The sequence below is a fragment of the Labrus bergylta genome, chromosome 4, assembly GCF_963930695.1.
Source record: "Labrus bergylta chromosome 4, fLabBer1.1, whole genome shotgun sequence".
NCBI classification, from domain to species: Eukaryota; Metazoa; Chordata; class Actinopteri; order Labriformes; family Labridae; genus Labrus; species Labrus bergylta.
In genome coordinates, this window is record NC_089198.1 from 7,556,035 (window position 1) to 7,577,216 (window position 21,182).

The 21,182-nt window shown below is 42.4% G+C and overlaps 1 protein-coding gene and 1 pseudogene across 1 annotated transcript in view; one reads left to right on the forward strand and one right to left on the reverse strand.

The window, feature by feature from the left end:
* Positions 1–1,684: 1,684 nt before the first annotated feature.
* LOC136178940 (presequence protease, mitochondrial-like) lies at positions 1,685–16,153 on the reverse strand (annotated as a pseudogene).
* A 4,153-nt stretch (positions 16,154–20,306) lies between these two features.
* Positions 20,307–21,182, forward strand: part of LOC136179013 (tripartite motif-containing protein 16-like) — a 2,290-nt gene continuing 1,414 nt past the window's right edge. The window contains exon 1 of the mRNA XM_065953603.1: positions 20,307–21,182. This exon is cut by the window's right edge and continues 1,414 nt beyond it. Coding sequence (XP_065809675.1) covers positions 20,369–21,182 — 814 coding nt within the window. The 5' untranslated portion in view covers positions 20,307–20,368.

The window sequence follows — 21,182 nt, forward strand, 5'->3', positions numbered from 1 at the left end:
AAATATGGTAATAAAATATGTAATAACTATACTATAACATGTTGCAGTGCCATCAAACTCACAGCACACATAAACCATCTTCTCTTGATTATACTACAACTCTTAGTTTGGTAAAATGTGCATAAATGTAATTTTAGTGATTTTTATATCATTAAATATGGTAATTAAATAAGTAATAACTATACTATAACATGTTGTAGTGCCATCAAACTCACAGCACACATAATATAAAAGCGTTAAGCATGATTTACTTTATGTGTGATGAAATATTTCGGTGACCCTAGAGCCTACAATGGTGACTTTTTTTTAATGATATCCATGTTAAAAAATCCCTTAAATTATTATTGCCTTTGTTGTTTCTATCCACTCTGGGCTTTCTGTGTGTGTGTGTGTGTGTGTGTGTGTGTGTGTGTGTGTGTGTGTGTGTGTGACATCTCTATAGTGGTGTTTGTGAGTAGGGTCCTGCTGTTGCTGTAGTTTTGGAAGTGGAGCAACATTTTACCTTCATGTGCCGGCAGTGAGATGTGACCGTCCTGTCAGAGTAATAAAGCATTTATTGTGTGCAAAGACGTGTGACTCTGTTTTATTTATCAGTAAATTAGGATTTTAGAAAAGGGAACTGAGGTTAGAGTGTCTGATTTTAAAAACTCAATCATCTCACCAGATGTGTTGACCTGCAGCAATTCTTTGGTTTTATTCACCCTGAGTTTTAAATCTTTTGATTTGTGCTTCAAACCCGATAAAATGGAGGGAAATTGATTTCACCTGTGGTGTTCAAAGACTTGAAAAATAATTGTTAAAACTTCAATTTAAGGTCATAATATTCAACATTAACTAGCGGCTTATTAGCATGCTAACTAGTAGCATACTGGCTGCTTATTGGTCATCATGAAGCACTTATTAGTACCTTATCTACATGACCATAGTCTATAGTTAACAGGTCATTATCTAAGAGTTTGTTCTCATTACCTTCCTGATTACAGCTCATTGATAGAGAGTTAGGAAGTTGTTGAACATGAGTGATGATCTTGATATGCTTTCGTTTACTTCTACCTCATAAGGGTCGTACTGAGGGAAACATATTAAGATCATAATTCATGTTCAAACACTTCCTAACTGAGGAACCAATGAAAATGTAAAAAATTGTGGAAAATAGGACCACAGCCTCCATACATGGGGCGTGCACAAAAACCACTAGACTACCTGCACCCCCACAAAGACCAACATGACCTGACTGAGTGTTTGCACATGACTCAGTTTGTTGTTTGAATTAGACAGAATGTCTCTGATGTTCTTCCTCTGCTCTGAGTTTCCCAGAGTAAACCACAGAGGAAGAAAGTCATTTGTATCCTGCAGAAAAAAACAAAAACACCTGATTGAAGTTTATATAAATGATATATCTCTTGATGATACTTTAACAATGATCCCAAAAAGAAGAGCTCACTCACATAGTGTATTCCAACATGATCATATATTTCATTAAATATATACAGAATGAAGACGTATCTGAACCATGACAGCAGCTCTCAGTCCTCCTCTTGATATTGTGCGCTTCAGCTTTTTGACTCTTTAATAAAAAATCCTAACCGTAGACTTTCAGCATTCAGTACAGAATAAGTCGTGCAGCTGTGATTCTCCAGAAGTCCAGTTGAGTATTTAAATCACAAGTTACCTACAGACTGGATTATTTTACGATTCATGAGGGATCTTTTTTAATCGCCTCATTCTCTGGACCCAAGATAGCAACTCCACAAGTCCTCTGACCGACGCCGAGGTATCTGCAGCGAGGGGGAAAACAAGACACGAGTTAACACTTGATGTGGGAATAAACGGGAACAGTTTGTCAGTCTGTTTTTTCTTTTAGCTTCTCATTCTCTTCATTTCTGAGTTATGTAAGGGGACATAAAGTTTGTACCTTTCAGCCACTTCCACCAGACTTTGGTGAGTGACAGCAAAAAGTCTTTCTCTGTGATTCTGCTTCATCTCATCGGTGACTCCGCTGAGGAAGCGATCCATTCCTGCAACACAAACACAGAGTGAACAAACCAGACGGCTAAGAGATAAAGTGGAGACAGTGACGGCTTTACAACAGAGACGGAGACTAAGTTAATAAAACTAATGAAGATCTCTTCATATCTGAACTTGCTTATAATTCAACTTTTTACTCATCATTTTATTCATTAATCCTTTAAAAGCTTTTAACCTCCATTAAAGACTTCTAATGTTGAAGTTGTCAGTGATGTACTGAGATGTTAAAGCTCCAGAGATCTGATTGGAGGAGGATCAGGTGAGGCATCCTGACAGCAGCTGGAGGGATCACTCAGTCGTTCCTCACCTTTGTCCGCGGGGGCCACAGGCGAGTCTACAGCCGAGAACACTGACAGTTTAGCTTCATCGATGTCCTGCTGGGTGAACTGTCCCGACTTCGCCCAGTCCACACCTCGACGAAACGCAGACAAGGTCTGCACCGAGTTTGGATCCCTTAGAGAAGTACGAGAAAGAAATACAAAATCAACGACACACTGTTCAACTCAAAGAAGATTCTTTTTAAACGTAGAAGTCATTTGGAATATTTTATTACAGCTTCCAAAAACGCCCCATGATGGCTTCCCTTAGTAAATTGTTGAGTCTTCTGTGTCTCTTTTTTTCCAGACAGATCGCCTGAATATTCTTGGAATATAAACATTTTGCATTTTGGACAAAAGGAGGAAGAAGAGGTCACATTTGAGAATATGGCAACAAATCTCTTTCAGGAATTCAATTCAAATTTCATTAGATTAGAACAAAATAAGTGCTGCTGCAACTTTGGTTCTTTCCCTTGTCTCTCCAAAACTTGATTTAAAATACATTTTAAAGGTCACATATTCTGTTAAATCCTCTTCACCATGTTTCTATGTGTCTCTAGTCCGTCTACAAACCCCCCAATGATGAGAAAAGTCCATCCTCTCCGTCTTCTGCCTGCTCCACTTGTCAGAAAATGTGTGCTCAAACAGGCCGTTTAGCGATTTTCCCTTCATGACATCACAAAGGGCAGTAGCCCCTCCCCCAGGTGGGTGACACTCCCACAGCTAGGTGTTTGTTCTGCCCTCTGAGTCTGCCTTCTCACCGTAAACAATAGAGCAGGTAGCGAGAAAGCCTGAGACACCCGAGCACTTCCAGTGAGGGGGTGTGGTCAAACACAGCTCATTTACATATTTAAAGGTACAGACACAGAAACTGTCTGTTCTGAGTAAGGCTGAAATAGAGGGGTTTATAGACATGATCAAATACTGGATCAGAGTGGATTTAGAACAAGAAACTTCACACACATGTTTTGGGGAGCTCTGAGACTTTTTTAAACTGGTTGAAGACGAGGAGAATATGTCACCTTTAACAAAATTCATATCTTGAAGACAACCCAGCCTGCCCCCTTTTATAGAATCTACCTCTACTCCTTCATAAGTACGGAGAATTTGTATGTATTAGATTCCATTAAATACACCTATTAACCAAAATGCACATCGTTTTCTAAGGTTCGAGAAAGCCTGAGTGTATATAAAATATTAAACTTGTTTCAGCCAAGGCAACAAAATGAACTGTTATTGTATTTCCACGTCACTACAATTTCCATAATGTTTTTTAAAACTTTGTTGAGTGTGGTGTGGCGGCCTCTCACCTGTACGAGTAAAAAGAGAAAAGACCTCCTCCCATCCTGGCCCCGCCCCCGTAGGCTCCTCCCTTCTCCCTGATTTCTCCATGCAGAAACTTAGCCGTCATCATCCTCGCCAAGATGCACAAACTTTAAGAGAAAAAAGGAAACAAAAAGTTTTTCTTACACTTTAGATGAACTAAAAGTTACACATAGAAAAAAGTAGAAAGACAAAGAACTGTCCGTGTAAATCAGACTTTTAAAGGAAGTGCTGTCACTCATCCCTGCCAGGTACAGGTGTGGTTACCTGGCGTAGTCGTGGTGGGAGAAGGGTACCGTACGAATACTCTCGCTGATAAAGTGAACAGGGAAGGGAAGCTGGAAGAATGTTTTCATCTGACACGGCTGGAAGTTGTGCTCCTGAAATCAGAGAAGATGATCTTTACTGTCACTGTACAAGTACAACAAAAACCTGTCGGAGCACACCTGTAGAGAAGTAGTTAAATATAGAACATATACAAATACTAAACCCACCAGTATATATACAAACAAAACAGTGATATTATACAATAAGATGTAAACTATGGTTAAAAGAGAGCTGAGCGGTACTGGTGGAATATTGTACTCAGGTATTAAAAAAAAACAAATAAGCGTTATATTTATAATCTCATGCATGCACAGGACTTTGTTTTGAAGGAATGTCTCATAATAAAGGACAAAATAAAATTACAGGTGATCTCACAACTATTGAAATCAAAGGTTCAACTGTTTTGTGTTGGTGTTATTTTGCTTCTTCAAAGATTTTTGAATTTAAAATCTGTATTTTTGCGTTTCTATAAGACGGCCTTTCTTCATCTTTTCCATTATTTTATCTTCTTTAATCTGCAGAGACGGTTCTGCCTTTAATATAATGTGAACTCACTATGGCAGGGATATATTTAGAGGAGTGGTTCTTAATGGGTTTAGCTTTAGGACTCACCACCATCTCCTCCTGCGACCAGAGTTTCTGATATTGTTCAACCTATCAGGTTTATTTTCAATGAAAGATGTTTCAAAAGATGTGACAGGACAAAGATACAGAACATAGAACTTTACAGACTTTTTGACATCATCATTTTTTCCCCCTAGGAATTCAGTCACGACCCACTGAAAACAGCTCTGTGACCCACTTATGGGCCCCTACCCACCAGTTGAGAACCACTGGCATAGCGAGCAAACAAACAGAGAAATGTAAGATGTTCCTGAAAACTTACAGAGATGAGTTTCCGGCTCAGCCCCGAGACATCCGATGGGTCGAGAGGCCTCTTTAGAAAAAAAAATCAAGAGAATATTAAAATCTAATTTTAAGAATTATTCTGCCTGCTTTCATGTTTTGATTTGTTTGTTGATAGTTTACCTCAATAATGTTACTTCTGACCGGTTTGCGCTCCTTTCTGTTGTCAGCCACGTCCTTCATGAAGCTCTCCAGCTGTGCTGCCGTGTCCGACATTTTCTGTGGAGTAGTGTTGATCGCACACCTGTAAGAGACAAACATTTACATTGACGAGCATGTTACAAACAGACCCTTTATATTGAAACCATGTTGCAGTAATTAAAATAACATTAACTGCAGAATACTGTCACTATCTCTTCATCATTCAAAAATCTATCACCATGGAGGCGACCATAGCCTAGTGGTTAGTGGACGCCCCATGTGTGGAGGCTGTAGTCCTCCAAGCGGACGACCTGTGGCTCATTTCCTGCTTTCCCCACTCTCTCTCTCTCTCTCTCTCTCTCTCTGATTTCTGACTCTGTCCACTGTCCTGTCTCTAAAATAAAGGCCCAAAAAGCCCCAAAACAAAACCTTTTAAAAGAAAACCTCTCCTCAGGTGTAACATCTCACCTCATGTTGTCCGGGTTGAGAAGATGCTTCTTGATCCTGACGAGCGTTCGGATGACTTGGCTGAGGTCGGACAACTCGGCGACCCTCTTCATAAACTTCACCTGAAGTAATCATTGATAAAAGATGGATAAAATATGAAGCGAGAGAATGGAAAAACAAAAAACCTCTTGCACAAAGTAGGAACAAATGAAATTGTCTCTGCTTGTCAGAAAGAAATCATGCTATACTGTATGTCTTGAATCTGCGTCTGCGTAATTTACTTCAAGCTTTAAATCACTATGACAACACTTCTTAAAGCTGACGTGCAGGAGTCAGACACTATCATTTTAGTTTTTTAGGATCAACACTCCAGGTGCATACCTGTTCCATCCCACCAAGCGTCTCATTGAGGTCTCCTGCTGGAGTCAGGTGACGGCCTGCACGTGTCATGGCGTACATGTGGCCCGAGTAGGAGATCCCATTGGCTAACTCCTGTGCTGACATCATCACCAGCACTCTCAGGCGCTCCACCTCGTCAAAGTGGGGGCTGTAGTGAAAAAAAAAAGATAAATATCGAGCTGTCTTCTCAGCCTCCTCGAATTTCAGGACACATTTTCTCTCAGTTTATAAGAAGTGATGGAGGACGTACTTGTTGAATATGTCGCTCCACAGATGAAACATGTGAGGAAGGTTTCTCTCCAGGCAGGAGGAGGACAGGAGGACACCCTGGAACAGAGAACACAGAGACAAGACTCTTCTTTGATTACCTGTTTTATACCGATGTAATGTAACCAGCAGCAGTGTTTAACACTGAACCAAGATAAATCACAACCTCTGTTTATGTAACACACGATCACTCAGTTTCAATTTCTGCAGCTTTAAAGGAGACATTTGATTTTTGAAGACGACGCAGCAGAAAGAAGATGGGTTTCCACAATGCACAAGAATCATCATAATAAAGAACAAACATTTAATTAATATAGAATAAAGTTACTAAATTACATGTGATGTCATATATGAAGGAACCTGACATGGAGCAGCATACTTCATTACTCCATTCATCCATTTTCTTCCACTTATCAAAGGTCAGGTCTCTGTGGCAGCAGTAGTAATTCAACCCAGACTTCTCTCTCCCCAGTTCCTCCTGAGGGATTCTGACGTGTTCCCAGGCCAGTGGGGATATACACAGTAATCCCTCCAGTAAACTCTGGGTCTCCCCCGGGGTCTCCTCCCAGTTGGGGCGTGCTCAGAAGACCTCAAAGGGAGGCGTCCAGGTGGCATCCTAATCAGATGGCCGAACCACCTCGACTGGCTCCTTTAGATTTGAGGGAGAAACGGCTCTACTCTGAGCTCTACCAGAATGTCTGAGCTCCTCGCCCTCTCTCTAAGACTGAGCCCAGCCGACCTCTGGAGGAAACTCATTTCAGCCGCTTGTATCCACCATCTTATTATTTCGGTCACTACCCATAGCTCATGATCATAGGTGACCGGTAAATGGAGAGCTTTGCCTTCAGGCTCAGACTCACTCCCTACATCATCTAAAGTATTCTTGTCCAGAAATGTCTCTGTCCAAACATTACTTCTATCCATATATTTGTAAGACTTTTCAAACACAGTAAGCTGGTACTGACCTGCTCGTACATGTCCAGCTGGGTGGAGTCAGGGACGACCTGGGTGGAGACAGACATGCCCCCAGTCCTCAGCTCCATCTGCTGGGACTGTTGTCTGTAGTCCAGACCTCCACAGCCCATCCTCATTTAACAAACAGACACACATGCAATCTTTAAAATGCTTTCAAACACCACCTGTCCAAACCTTACACAAATACAGAAAAGATCAATAAAGCATAATATCTTCAAACTTTTCATATACCAGGTGACACATTTTGAAATCTTGCTCTGGTCCAATCGACTGTCAGGTGAACTTACTTGGTGACAACGCTGCAGAAGAGCGGGACATAGAGCCTGAGGTCCTCCGGCAGTGTGTTGAGACTGCACATGGCTCTGAAGTAAACTAGCCCGTTGGTGGGCTGCTCACAGTACTGCACCGGTACGCCGACTGAAGGAGACAAGGAGAGGAAACATTTTAAGGGGTTTTAACCACAACACTCTGAGATGATTCTTCCTTGTTGTGTATAATGTTTTATAAACTTGTGTAGAGCGGACACTGGGCCGTACCTGCTGTGCTGATCTGAACAGGAGTAACAGGGATCGTGGGCTCAATGTCAGACACTTTCAGCGCCGGCAAACAGGAGGCGTCCTGCGTTTTGCTCTGAGCAGCCAGCAGCTCCAGACCTTTTCCCAAGAAGAAGAAGAAGAACATGAATATGAAACAGACAGTTAAATCAGAAGTGCCTCAATCAAATCCTTCTGAAATGTTTCAACAAGTTTTACTGGTTGGGTCATAAACAGAAAAGTGAATGCAGGTGAAATGTTCTTTTATGGTTTTCCATCAGTAAATCTCTGTACTTTAATGTTTCTAACAAGTCCCCTCAAAGACGGTTTTTAATATTTAAGGCAACTCCTCACCCCCTCGGACTAAAACTGGCAAATGACACTCAATTCAGTAACACTTTTGTCAGTCTTTGAAAACTTATAGAGCAGCTTTGAATGATTTGCAGCTCAAAAAACATCTTATTTATCTGATACTGGTGTCAATAAAAACACCTCAAGCCGTTTAGCGCCCTCTGCTGACTCATCCTGGGATTACTCCAACATGTGTTTACCTCATGCTCTATAACTCTGCCTATTTTTAGTTTGAACATGCAGCATTGTAACACTATATGACTAAATGAGGGATCTAGAATAGGTCAACATGAATATATTCTGTATACAGTCACATTGCAGCGCTTGATGTTTTTTTCCCAGTTATTGTGTTAATCTGATGGTTTATTGGATTTTTTGGGGCTTCAATCAAATCAATCAAGCAGCCAATAAAAGCCTGTTTGCTTCAGACAATTCTGTGTGATTTCACAGAGTCAAGCTCAGAAAGTGTTTTAACAGAAGCAGAGAAACACAGATTTCCTCCGTGGAGCAGTTTCAATCATTTGTACCTTTTTCATAGATGTCTTTTTTGTCGCTGTCTGACAGAGCATGGATCTTTTTCTGGAGCTTCTCCTCCTCGGCTTTGGCCTGTTTCTCCAAGTAGACCTCATCCGGACTCATGGACAGGGTCAGTCTGTGTGTGTTCTCCTGTAGGGGGGGTAATGGGGATTTGAAGAGGAAGAGAAAAAACACAAATGATACAGAAAACCTTCAAAGTTCATGTTTTTTTGTCATGATCTTAAAACACTCCAGGGCTGCTGAGCTTGACCTTAAGAGCAGACCGAGTATTTCCCCCTACAGAGAACATTAGTGAGACTTGTAAAAGGTTTATTCTTGTATTTTTTTTAAACCTTTTTTTCACATATTTCTGGATGTTTTGAAGAAAAGTACTTTCCCAGTGTCACACACCTTAAAGTAGTGTTTGACTTTGTCCTGGAGGAAGCGAGGGTTTTCCTTCAGGGTCTGTTTGAACTTGGCAACGCTGTCGTTGATCTGCAGCAGCTCCACCGGGTCGCCGTCGTGGTTCCACGATGACGCAATGTACTAGAAAAAACAAAAAGGTATATACATACAGCCATGAATAATGAAACCGACATGTGAAACATGCAGCAGAATCCACAAAGCGATTATAACATTACTGACAAAATAAAGCTAATCTAAGTGTCCTGTTTGACTCTTACATTGATGTATAGTGATTAAAACTTTACTTCTCATACACATGTGTAATCCCTTTAAATATTATACTCTCTGTGATTATTGAGTTTACTGCAACTCATCAAAAAAAGGAAGAAATCAGCAAATAAACTGCTGTGAAAACAAGCTCATCTCATACGTTTAGACATGTTTAAAACATTCTGTATTTGTATAGAAATACACAGAGTATATAGTGGTAGAAACACAAGATTTCAGCAGAGACAACATAACTAACATCATCATTCTTCCTGACATATCTCACACATAGAGGTTTATAAATACATGCAGTGTCCTTGTGTTTGTGAACTCACCGAGGCCAGAGACAGGCCGAAGTTTGTGGACTGGTGCTTCATCTGGATCTCGATCTTATGCAGGAGAGCGTCGATTCTTTCCTCCTCAAAGCCGCTCCTGTCGATGATGACGAGGACTCATTTTATCTTATGTGCCGTTTCAATTTCATGTAACCAAGCAACTCATCATCCTTCATGTGCAAGTAGACCTTACAGTTTATGGCTTTATCAAAACAAGCTGACACTTAGAGAGAGCAGGTTTGTAAACATATATTAAAGTCTTAAATACAAAAGGGAGCGTGGGACTTACTCGATGATGTCGTTGATGGTTTGGCTGATGATTTGCTTCACTCTCTCGGTGTCCTCCTCGGCCATTCCCTGCAGTCCTATACTGAACGACGCCTCTTTGGTGCTGCCGTCATATCTGCAGAACACAACATTTCAGAACAATGCAGTACTCTGAGCGCTGTCTGCAGCACATGAGGCAGAGCATCACAGCTCAGCAGCAATATACTAAAATGTTAAATTATCTTTTAATAGACATTTCTAAAAGAAAGTTGTCATCTAAGTAGCTTAGCAAAATCATATAGATGAAAACCCGTCTTTAGAGAGTAACTAAACCCCCAGAGTACAAAGTATCTAAATTTAAATTCCACATTTTGTGTTAGAAATATGCATAGCTACGGCCCTCTACAGGTTGAACCCAGCTACTGCAATTACATTCTTCTATTGGCTTATCTGGTGTTTAGAGAATTGCATGGATTGACAATAACTGAAATCTTAGCGGCTGGCTGTAAAATATTTACAAACGTGCCAAAATGAGGATGTTTATTTTAAAACATTAGAGCCATAACATTCAAATCCTCCAGGGGGCATCATCCCCATCCTCTCCTGCCCCTCTCTGTCGTCTCCATCGGCTGTCTCAGCACTGACAGATCAAATGGTTCTGGACCGTCGTTGAGCCTCTGGATCAGAGAAGTCCTCCACATTAAACCAAACTTCTGTCCTCGCTGCTTCTCCAGCCGTCGCTCTAAATAACCTCTGAGCTTGCTGATCATTTTATTTGTGAGAGTTTGTTACTTTGCGTCCTGCGTACTCACCCTACAACAGAGGAGAAGTCAGTTCCTATATTGGGTTCGATGAGAGCTTTGTAGAAGGGAGAGTTGGGTCCAGAGATCATGAGAGACGACAGCAGGCTGAGGGTGAATCCTTCAAATGTGTCAGTGATGCTGCGCGGGGAAAAAAACAAAGAGATTTGAAATATTTCTGAATTATAGGACTCGCTAAAAACTTCACTTTGAATGAAGAGAATTGTTGAGTGAATGCTTTCTGTACTGTAAAGCTCTCATTCTTTAAAAAGCCGTCGACATGACAACCAAGATGTAGTGAATAAAGAGGAGGATGGAGGCTCTTTTTATGGCTTCTCCCATCTTAATGCAAAATAAAAAGAAATGATTTTCGGTCTTACTCTCCCAGCAGGTAGCTCACACACAGCGTGTTCTGCCGGGCCGGATCCGGAGCCAGAGCGTCAGGGCTGCAGGTCACATGGTCCTCTCTCTGGGGAAACCATTGAGATTCACGACGACATCAAAACGACTAATCAATGCATTTCAGTGTGTTAATATAAAAGCATGCAATAATAAACAGCTGTTGAGATTGTTGGTGTAGTTTTTAAGATCTATTGATCAGTAGAAGTTACAGATGCTGGTCTGGATTATGACACTCACAGGGCTGCTCCAGTGTGGCTGGGGGGGGACCTCTGTGTTCGGGTTGATGCGTTCAAACTTGGACAGAGCTTCCTCTTCGATCTGCTTCAGATGCTGCTCCAAAGGCAAATCTCCATACGTGAAGAACCTGAGGAGCACATGGAGGACACTCTCAGGGGTGTTTTCTGAGCAATTTTAAAGCCTGCATGTTAAATTATTTTTAAGGAATTATGATCATTCTGAAATAAATAAGATCGATAAAGCATGAAAAAGACAAACTAGCATCAGTTACCATCAAATTATTAAAGTTTCCTGTGTTTCATATCTACTGTGTCAATGTGAGCCTGCATCGTTCTGCTGCAGGAGATTATTAAATGTAACAAAGAAAGGATTCTGCTGGCTAACACCTGCTCTCATCTCATTTCTTCACAGCACTTTACAGTTTCCTGTCCCTTCTAGGCTCACAGTGTACACGTGTGTGTGTCCATGTACCTGGCGTTGCTGGGGTGGTAATGCGTGGCGTGGAACTGCTTGAGCTGTTCCCAGGTAAGGTCAGGGATGGCTAGAGGCTCTCCTCCTGACACCACAGAGTGTCATGTCCAGCTCAGTGTCTTAGGTTGTTTTTATTTCTATCTTGTTTTATTTTCTGTTTTGGGTCACTAACTTCTCCTCTCGTTTCAGATCCTTCACTTCCTGCCCTCATGTGTTTCCCACCTGTGTGATTGTCTGCCCCGCCCTGATTGTTCCCAGCTGCATCTCGTTGTCTTCCCCCTCACCCTACTATTTAGTCTGTAGCTTCCCTTCCTTCTGTGCCAGTTCGTCTTCGACCCCTGTGAGAAGCGTTCAAGCCTTTTGTTTCCCCTGTGATCACTTTTTTGGATTGTATCTTCTTCAAAAGTAAAGACTGTTTTTTTCCCCCATCAAAGACTGCGTCGTGAGTCGTGCTTTTGGGTTCACTTACCTGTGGTGTTGTGACATTACGAACTGGCCAGTGAAATGGACTCAGCCGACTCAGATTCCCTGCAAGCAGCCCTTCGAGCTCAAGGCCGGCAACTGGTGCAACATGAGGAGCAACTCAACTCAGTCTGTATTGGAGTAAGGGACATCAATGAACGCCAAGTAAGCTTCCAGTCTTCCATTGGGAATCAAGTGTGTCTTTTGAATGACCACCTACAACAGATTATGGCTCGTTTGGACACACTTGGAGCTACTTCACCTATTGAAAGCTTTGTTCCATCTCCGAAGACACAATCTGCTTCGGTCCCTGCCTCCTCACCTCAGGCACTGGTAGCTCCCACACTGCACCTTTCTAAACCAGAAAGATTTTCTGGGGACTCAGACAACTGTCGCTTGTTCCTGGTTCAGTGTGGGCTACACTTTGAACTGCAAGCTGCCTCCTTCCCCTCAGAGCGGGCAAAAGTGGCCTATATAATAACGCACCTCTCTGGCCGTGCAGAGGCTTGGGCCACTGCTGAGTGGGCTAGAGATTCTGCTGTTTGTTTTTCTGTGGACCTCTTCACCAGCACTCTCAGGAAGATTTTTGACCGTTCCACTCCTGGTCTGGAGGCTTCCAGGTCCCTCCTCAGCCTTCGTCAAGGTAGACGCCGGGTTTCAGATTATGCAATCAAATTCCGCACCCTAGCTGCAGACAGTGGTTGGAATACTCCCTCGCTGCTGGATGCCTTTTACAATGGACTTTCTGACGGAATTAAAGACCAGCTCGTTCCCTTAGAGCGTCCAGCAGACAGACTCCTTCATTTCCCTTTCCAGTCAACCAGGTATTGCCGACCTCGACCCCGACGTCGAACAGCCAGGAGGCGCTTAACGGAGTAAGCCGGTCCGCCCTCAATAATCCGGGGGGGTGGAGGGGGTCTGGAGGCGGGAACGAGTGTGCTCTCTTGAACCGGTTTGATGCATGTCACATGAAACGTAGGATGAATCCTCCAGGGTCTCGGGAGCTTTAAACGAACAGCAACAGGATTGACCACCTTTGACACTGGGAATGGTCCAACAAATCTAGGGGCCAATTTACGAGATTCCACTCGCAGAGGGAGATCCTTGGTGGACAACCGGACTCTCTGCCCCGGCTGGTACGAGGGAGCTGCAACTCGTCGACGATCTGCTCCCCTCTTATACCTTGCAGATGTCCTGAGGAGCACCAGCCGGGCCTGTCTCCATATCCGCCGACAACGTCGAATGAGGGCCTGAGCTGATGGGACACTGACCTCCGACTCTAGCTCAGGGAACAGAGGTGGCTGATAGCCATAGGCACACTGAAACGGGCTAAAACCAGTGGAAGAGCATGGTAGGGTGTTATGCGCATACTCAGCCCATATCAGGTGTTTGCTCCAGGACGATGGGTTATGGGAGACCAGGCAGCGAAGGCAGGTCTCCAACTCCTGATTCATCCGTTCAGTTTGCCCATTCGACTCAGGGTGATAACCAGAAGAGAGGCTGACAGTGGCACCCAGCAGGGAGCAGAAGGCTTTCCAAAACTTTGACTTGAACTGGGGACCTCGATCTGAAACAACATCTTTAGGGAAACCATGGAGACGAAACACATTGGACAGCAAGACTTCTGCAGTTTCTTTGGCAGATGGCAATTTTGGGAAGGGTATGGTCCAGAAGAAAGATCTTGGGTGCCGTCCAGCAACATATTGGACCCTAGTCTCATTCGGGACTTCCATGACCGTCATCCAGATCAGCCTGGGACGTCGGGTGCCGTCCCTAAGAGGGGGGGTACTGTCATGTCCAGCTCAGGGTCTTAGGTTGTGTTTATTTCTATCTTGTTTTATTTTCTGTTTTGGGTCACTAATTTCTCCTCTCGTTTCAGATCCGTCACTTCCCGCCCTCATGTGTTTCCCACCTGTGTGATTGTCTGCCCCGCCCTGATTGTTCCCAGCTGCATCTCGTTGTCTTCCCCCTCACCCTACTATTTAGTCTGTAGCTTCCCTTCCTTCTGTGCCAGTTCGTCTTCGACCCCTGTGAGAAGCGTTCAAGCCTTTTGTTTCCCCTGTGATCACTTTTTTGGATTGTATCTTCTTCAAAAGTAAAGACTGTTTTTTTTTTTTTTTTTCCCCCATCAAAGACTGCGTCGTGAGTCGTGCTTTTGGGTTCACTTACCTGTGGTGTTGTGACACAGAGTACGTGTGGTCTGGATACAGCTTGTTCTGGAGGTGCTGGGCGTACACGCGCTCGTTGTCAGACTAAAAAAAAAAAAAAAAAAAACACACAATCAAACGTTAAACAGTCACTGACACACTCTTATTTCAAAACCATTTATCTGACGTCACCTGTTCATCTCATATCTGGAACTTGTTTCACTGCTGTTGCATTAGGCCCCATGTCCGCCTAGCATTTTTTTTTTTTTTTTTTTGTTAGCTTTTTCTGAGTGTCTTTGTTCTATTGTTCCCAATGAGGAGAGAGCGTTTGCAGCAGCAGCAAAGCGCAGCGTCCAGCGCCTTTCTTCCGAGCGCTCTGCCTAATTTGTGCGATCGCTCCGAGTGCTTCAAACTAAAAATCTTTCAACTTTTTAAGAGGCCGCTGTTGATGTCACCGGCACTTTTCTTTCAACCAGCCGATCATAAAGTTCATCATCTAGACAAAGTAGGAGGTCAAGCATCCTCCATTTGTGGCTCAAAGTGACAGATAAAAAATATCAAACAGAGAAAAGCAAGGGAGCTGTGTCGGTCATACAGGAGCTGTTGTCATAGAGACAGGACGGACGGCAGCAGAAATATGAGATATCTGAAGCTACTTAAAAGAACACTTTACTATATTGTATCTGCGTGTAGAAAGGTGACTTGGAAAGAGTAGACTTACAAACGCCCCTTTCATTTCATTGAACACCACTCCTTTAAAGACCAGAGGGGAGTTGGGATCTGTTGGGTTTTCATTCTCCAGCCTCCAGCCCTCCTGCCTGCAAAATCAACACAAACAGAAATGAACTAGTGAAGAGCAGATTTCATCAGCGACTGTTTCAAACAAGTGATATCAGAAAGGTCTTGGACTCTTTTAGGCTGGCTACACACTCGACAATATTCAGATCTTAACCTATTTAAAAAACGTGGGAGACCAAAGACATGAGGACAGCTAAATGATTCTAAACATTATAATCCTCTGACTGCACACACTAGACGATTTGACCCGACTGTGAGACCACACACCTGCAGTTTGTAGAAACGAGTTCACAGTGGTGATCCCACAGACACGAGATCTCACAGAAACTCGTGTGATCAAACGTGACTTCAGAAGAAAAACAAATATGGAAGACAGTCGAGACATTAAAAAGCCACTCATGTTGTTACTCAAGCTGCTCTTCTTTTTCTATATTCCTCTTGGCTCAGGGCACAGTTATGTTTGTGTTCACTGGCATGTTTGTGAGCTGTAAAAGTGATGCTCTCTTCGCTCTCTTTTTGGCTACTGCAGGTATTCAGTCGGAGGCAGCCCGATTTGGAATGGTAAATAACAAACATGTTTTTGTATTTAGGATTCCAGATCGGGGAGGCTCTGACTCGATCAGGAGCTGTAAAATAATCGTATTGACACCACACACTTGAAGATTATTTGGACAAATAAAAGGCCCAAAATCAGGCCTAAACTCCCCTAGTGTGAAGCCAGCCTCAGGACAAACAGTCCAACTAACAGAGTTAACAGCTGACTATAAAGACAAAATCTTCACTGAATATTTAAAAGTTGACTTTTGCTACAATGCTATCAAGTCAAATAAATACAAACATGAAACAAATATGAGAAGCAGCAGTCACCACTCACCAGAAATCCTGCTCTCGTAAACACGGGAAGAAAGCTGCATCCAGATAGACCGAGAGAAGATTCTGGAAGTCTTTTCCATTTTGGGTTGAGAACGGATACATGGTGTAGTCACTGGCTGTTAACGAAGGGAGGCAACAACAAAAAAACAAGTCAGACATAAAGCTCATCAGCAAGCCAAGAATTAAGAAACAATCATCTGAAAGTCATTTTCTCTTCTAAAACTGACCGGTAAAACTATTAAAAGATAAGCTAGCTAATTAGCTTTTTATTTAACTGTAGGAGGATTATGTGTATGAAACATAAACTGTAAATATTAATGGATGAAGCCTGAGTGATGTCACCCATCTGTTACAGCAGGGGCTCCTGAGGCTCATCAGCAGCAGCCACCATGCTGGAAATCCTGTCTCAGTCTAACTTTCTAGACTGAGAGCTGGAGCTGAGGCGGGTTTTAAGCCTCGTACACATCGCGCCCACCTGTCAATCATGTCAGCTACTTGGCTAAATATGGTTAACACGTATCGTTCCTTAAATCGGATTTGTTGTAGAAAAATACACTCTCCGTACAGTGTGTGCCCATGTGGACAACAACTAATCCAGGCTGTTAACATGTTTGTTCATGCTGTTAAAACAGTTTTTTATTTGCATGTGTTGTGTGAATGTGAATTCCGGTGTTCCTGGAGCCAGCCTCTAGTGGACACTCGATGAACTGCAGGATTTTGCACTTCCACATTGGCTTCATTTTTCAACACTACACTGGTTGTGCAATTCTTTCATTACTTGGAATCAAACCGACTGTTGCAAGGCAAGGCTTTGTAAATTAAAGCAGCAGTAGGAATCAGTGGGTTTGTATTTGAAACAGGATTATGACTTCAATCTGAGGTGAAGTATGTTTAAAGACAACATCAATGATCTGCTTCAATCATCGGTTTGACCATCTGATAGTCAAAAACAAGGAATAAAGGTCAGGTCAATGTATTTAATTCAGTATGTGAACCACCAGTATGTGAAAACACCTCTTCCAATGGTGGTGAAGTTCAGTGGAACTCTGACGCCTCTCTGTCCAGCCTCTACATGCTGGACAGGGGTTTAACTGGACTCCTGGAGACTCTGCTGAGTTCTGTAAGTCATTAGGGGACAATGTGTTAACATCTATGTTTTTTTTCCATGTTTCTACAGAAAGCTGATTATACTTTTCTTCACTGCACTCGCATACTACGGTACTTTGACGAAACCAGTAAAGCCAAATTTCTTGATTTCAATATCATATGTGGACGTAGGACATTCCTCTGACCAGTCCCTCTCGTTTCCCTTGCACCACAGCAGACATGGATCTCAGGCATTCTGTTAACCTTTCACCCTCGCACGTACACACACAGCCTGTTCTGAGCAGGGCTGAAATAGAGGGGTTTATAGGCATGATCAAATACAGGATCAGAGTGGATTTAGAACAAGAAACTTCACAGACATGTTTTGTGGAGCTCTGAGACTTCTTTAAACAGGTTGAAGAGGAGGAGAATATGTGACCTTTAAGTCATGAAGGCTGTCAGTGCTAGTGATGACTTTTGTTCTCTTATCTGTGCTGTATCGTTAACCATCTACCCAATTGATAGAAATATGGACAATGAGGTATCTTAAAACATGAATTATCATAATCTAAAAACATCATAACACAATACTAATTAGAAAGCACAGAGGCTGAAGGCTGCAGGAAATATTATCAGACAAAAAAAAGTGATGAAGAATATGTTTTTATGCTCCTGATATGTGGAAGACACCGCATCTGAAAATCAAAGTAACAAAGTCTATTAATAATTAAAATTTAAAACAATGTAAGACCTATCTTTTTAAACAGACTTTCAGTGGAGAGTAAAATGACAGAAGATGTCTTGTTTTAAAGACTTTTACTGATTGGATCGAAACAATTGATCGTTTATTGGTGGGATGTTAGTCTTCTAAAAGGTCGGACTTATAGCTGCACATTAGAAATGTATCTCATTCATAAAAGTATCCACTGTTTCAGCCAATACCATACTCCTTATTTGACTGTTTAGGTGTCGCTCTATTGTACTTAAAAAAAGAACGGCCTTTTTGCAATTTCCACTAACGAGCCTCAGCCAGACTTAATAAATAACCTGATAATGACTGCAGAGTATATCAGTCAAAAATCCAAACGTCTCTAGTTGAGATATTTGTATTCACTGTTGCATCATTACCACAAAGTTTGATTAAACCAGTCTTCACTAACTATTATTGGGTCGAAATTCAAGCATCTAAACCATTTATTCAAAGATCACATTTAAAAAGGTGTATTGACACATTTCCTTAAGGTGGTGAAGTTCAGTGGCACTCTGACGCCTCCCTGTGGTTTCTCAGATTTTGACAGCCCTGTATTGCAGGTGCTCACCTCAAGCTGCCTTCCCACATTAGTGTAACCGCTGACATGAGAAGGGACACTTAATCAGCCTCAGCCAGAATATGAACATACCTGATAATGAATGCTTTGTATATTTTATTCACTGTTGAAACATAACTACAAAGTTTGATTTCACCAGTCCTGAGCCTACTTACTTGTGCCTGATAAAGAAGTGAAGGTGGGTAAACTGTAGTGTTGTAGTACTCAAAATCAGTCTGGGTCTTTTAAAGGTCTCGGTCTCGTCTCGTAATCTAAAGCATTTTTACTCGGCCTCATCTCGGTCTCGGATTTTAAAGCATTACCAATCAAGACTACCACTGATGGGCTATTTTTCCACATCATTACTGTGATAAGAAGGTAAACGCCCCTTTCTAAAAGAATTAAATAAACTTCAATTCATGATTTGATTTATATCCCCCGGTTACTGCTGAAACCTTCTGGGTGTTACAGTTTAAGTGAGTGACACCCCCCCTGCACACAAGATGATGATTGTTTTATTTATATTTATGGTCTTGGTCTTGTCTCAGTCTCTTAGCATTCTGGTTTCAGGTATGTCTTGGTCTCAGTTCGTGTGGTCTTGACTACAACACGTGGTAAAACATACACAGATGAAACACAAATTTAAACTTCTGCGTACTATTTTATTGTACTTTTGTATGAATTCTCCAAAGTCTAACCTCTCTATTGCAGCATTACGTCTTTTATGAATCTGTATGTTGTTGTTTGTTTGTACACTGTCTGTGTTGTCTTCTCCTTTAAAGCACAAGAAAACTTTTTTCAGTTATACAAAATAGCTCTATGAAACTGTAGATTTCAGAGGAAACCAAACATGAAGCTTTTCAATGTTTGCTTCAACTATTGTGAGCTGTAAGTTATTTAAAAACATCATGTGGTTGTTCAATGTTGTCTTTTAATCTTCACTGTATGATGAAACTCAGACTGACAAACTCACACTGTCCCTTTAAGAGAATTCATCACCTGCGTGAGGGCAGCATGGTAACCCCTCCCTATTGCTCAACTCCACTCTGTGCACACATTTCCTGGTTCCCTCTCCTTCACTAATATACGAGTGCAAGATGGGTGTAACCAACAAGTGAGCTCCCCAGCCCCGTGCAGCCTGGATCAGCAAATGAGCAGCGACAAAAGGACACTGAGGTATTTTTTGTCGGTGTACTACTTCTACTACATATCCAAATTCTTCCATTACTTGGAATCAAACCGACTGTTTTAAGGGGAGGCTTTTTAAGTTAAGGCAAAAGTAGGAATCAGTCGGTTTGTATTTGAAACAGGATTATGACTTCAATCTGAGGTGAAGTATGTTTAAAGACAATATCAATGATCTGCTTCAATCATCAGTTTGACCATCTGATAGACAACAACAAGGAATAAAGGTCAGGTCAGTGTATTTAATCCAGCATGTGAACCACCAGTATGTGAAAACACCTCTTCTAATGGTGGTGAAGTTCATTGGAACTCTGACGCCTCCCTGTGGTGTCTCAGATTTTCACAGCTTGTAATGCTGGTGTTCACAGGTAGCTCCGTTCTGACAGTAGTTGTAAAACATGTTCATTTATTCTCTGTGTTTTATTCACTTCTTTTTACATGTTAAGAAATGTGTGACTAGAGTTTTTTACATGCTTGCTTATAGAGTTTTCTTCCATGCAACAGAGAGTGGTTATGTATTCATGTTGAGAATCTGCCCTGTCAGAGTAATGAAACGTGAATCAGAGCTTGTTAACCCCTCCCTCTTCTTCCTGCTCTCAGACTCAGCCAGCTCCACTCTGACGTTTATTTTCTTGTTCCCTCCCCTTTAGATCTACAGTTTGAGGATGGGTGTAACCAACATGTGGGACGGTGCAAGAGCAGACACTGAACAAACACATGCTGTGTAGATCAGAGGTTAAACTAGTTTGATTTCTAAGAAGTGAAACTCAGACAGTCGTTGTTACAGAGAGGAGAAATGGCGCAGAAAGGAGTTCAACTAGACCAGGAGGCCTTCTCTTGTTCCATCTGTCTGGATCTCCTGAAGGATCCGGTGACTGTTCCCTGTGGACATAGTTACTGTATGAACTGTATTAAAAGCCACTGGGATAAAGAGGATGAAAAGACAATCTACAGCTGCCCTCAGTGTAGGCAGGACTTCACACCGAGGCCTGTTCTGGTGAAAAGCACCATGTTGGCAGTTTTAGTGGAGGAGCTGAAGAAGACTGGACTCCAAGCTGCTCCTGCTGATCACTGCTATGCTGGATCTGAAGATGTGGCCTGTGATGTCTGCACCGGGAGGAAACTGAAAGCCTATAAGTCCTGTCTGCAGTGTCTGGCCTCTTACTGTGAGAAACACCTTCAGCCTCATTATGATTCACCTGTCTTTGAAAAACACAAGCTGGTGGAGCCCTCCAAGAAGCTCCAGGAGAACGTCTGCTCTCGTCATGATGAGGTGATGAAGATGTTCTGTCGTACTGATCAGCAGTCTATCTGTTATCTCTGCTCTGTGGACAAACACAAAGGTCATGACACAGTCTCAGCTGCAGCAGAAAGGAGCGAGAAGCAGAGAGAGCTCGAGGTGAGTCGACAAAACATCCAGCAGAGAATCCAGGACAGAGAGAAAGATGTGAAGCTGCTTCAACAGGAGGTGGAGGCTATCAATGGCTCTGCTGATAAAACAGTGGGGAACAGTGAGAAGATCTTCACTGAGCTGATCCGTCTCATGGAGAAAAGACGCTCTGATGTGAAGCAGCAGGTCAGATCCCAGCAGCAAACTGAAGTGAGTCGAG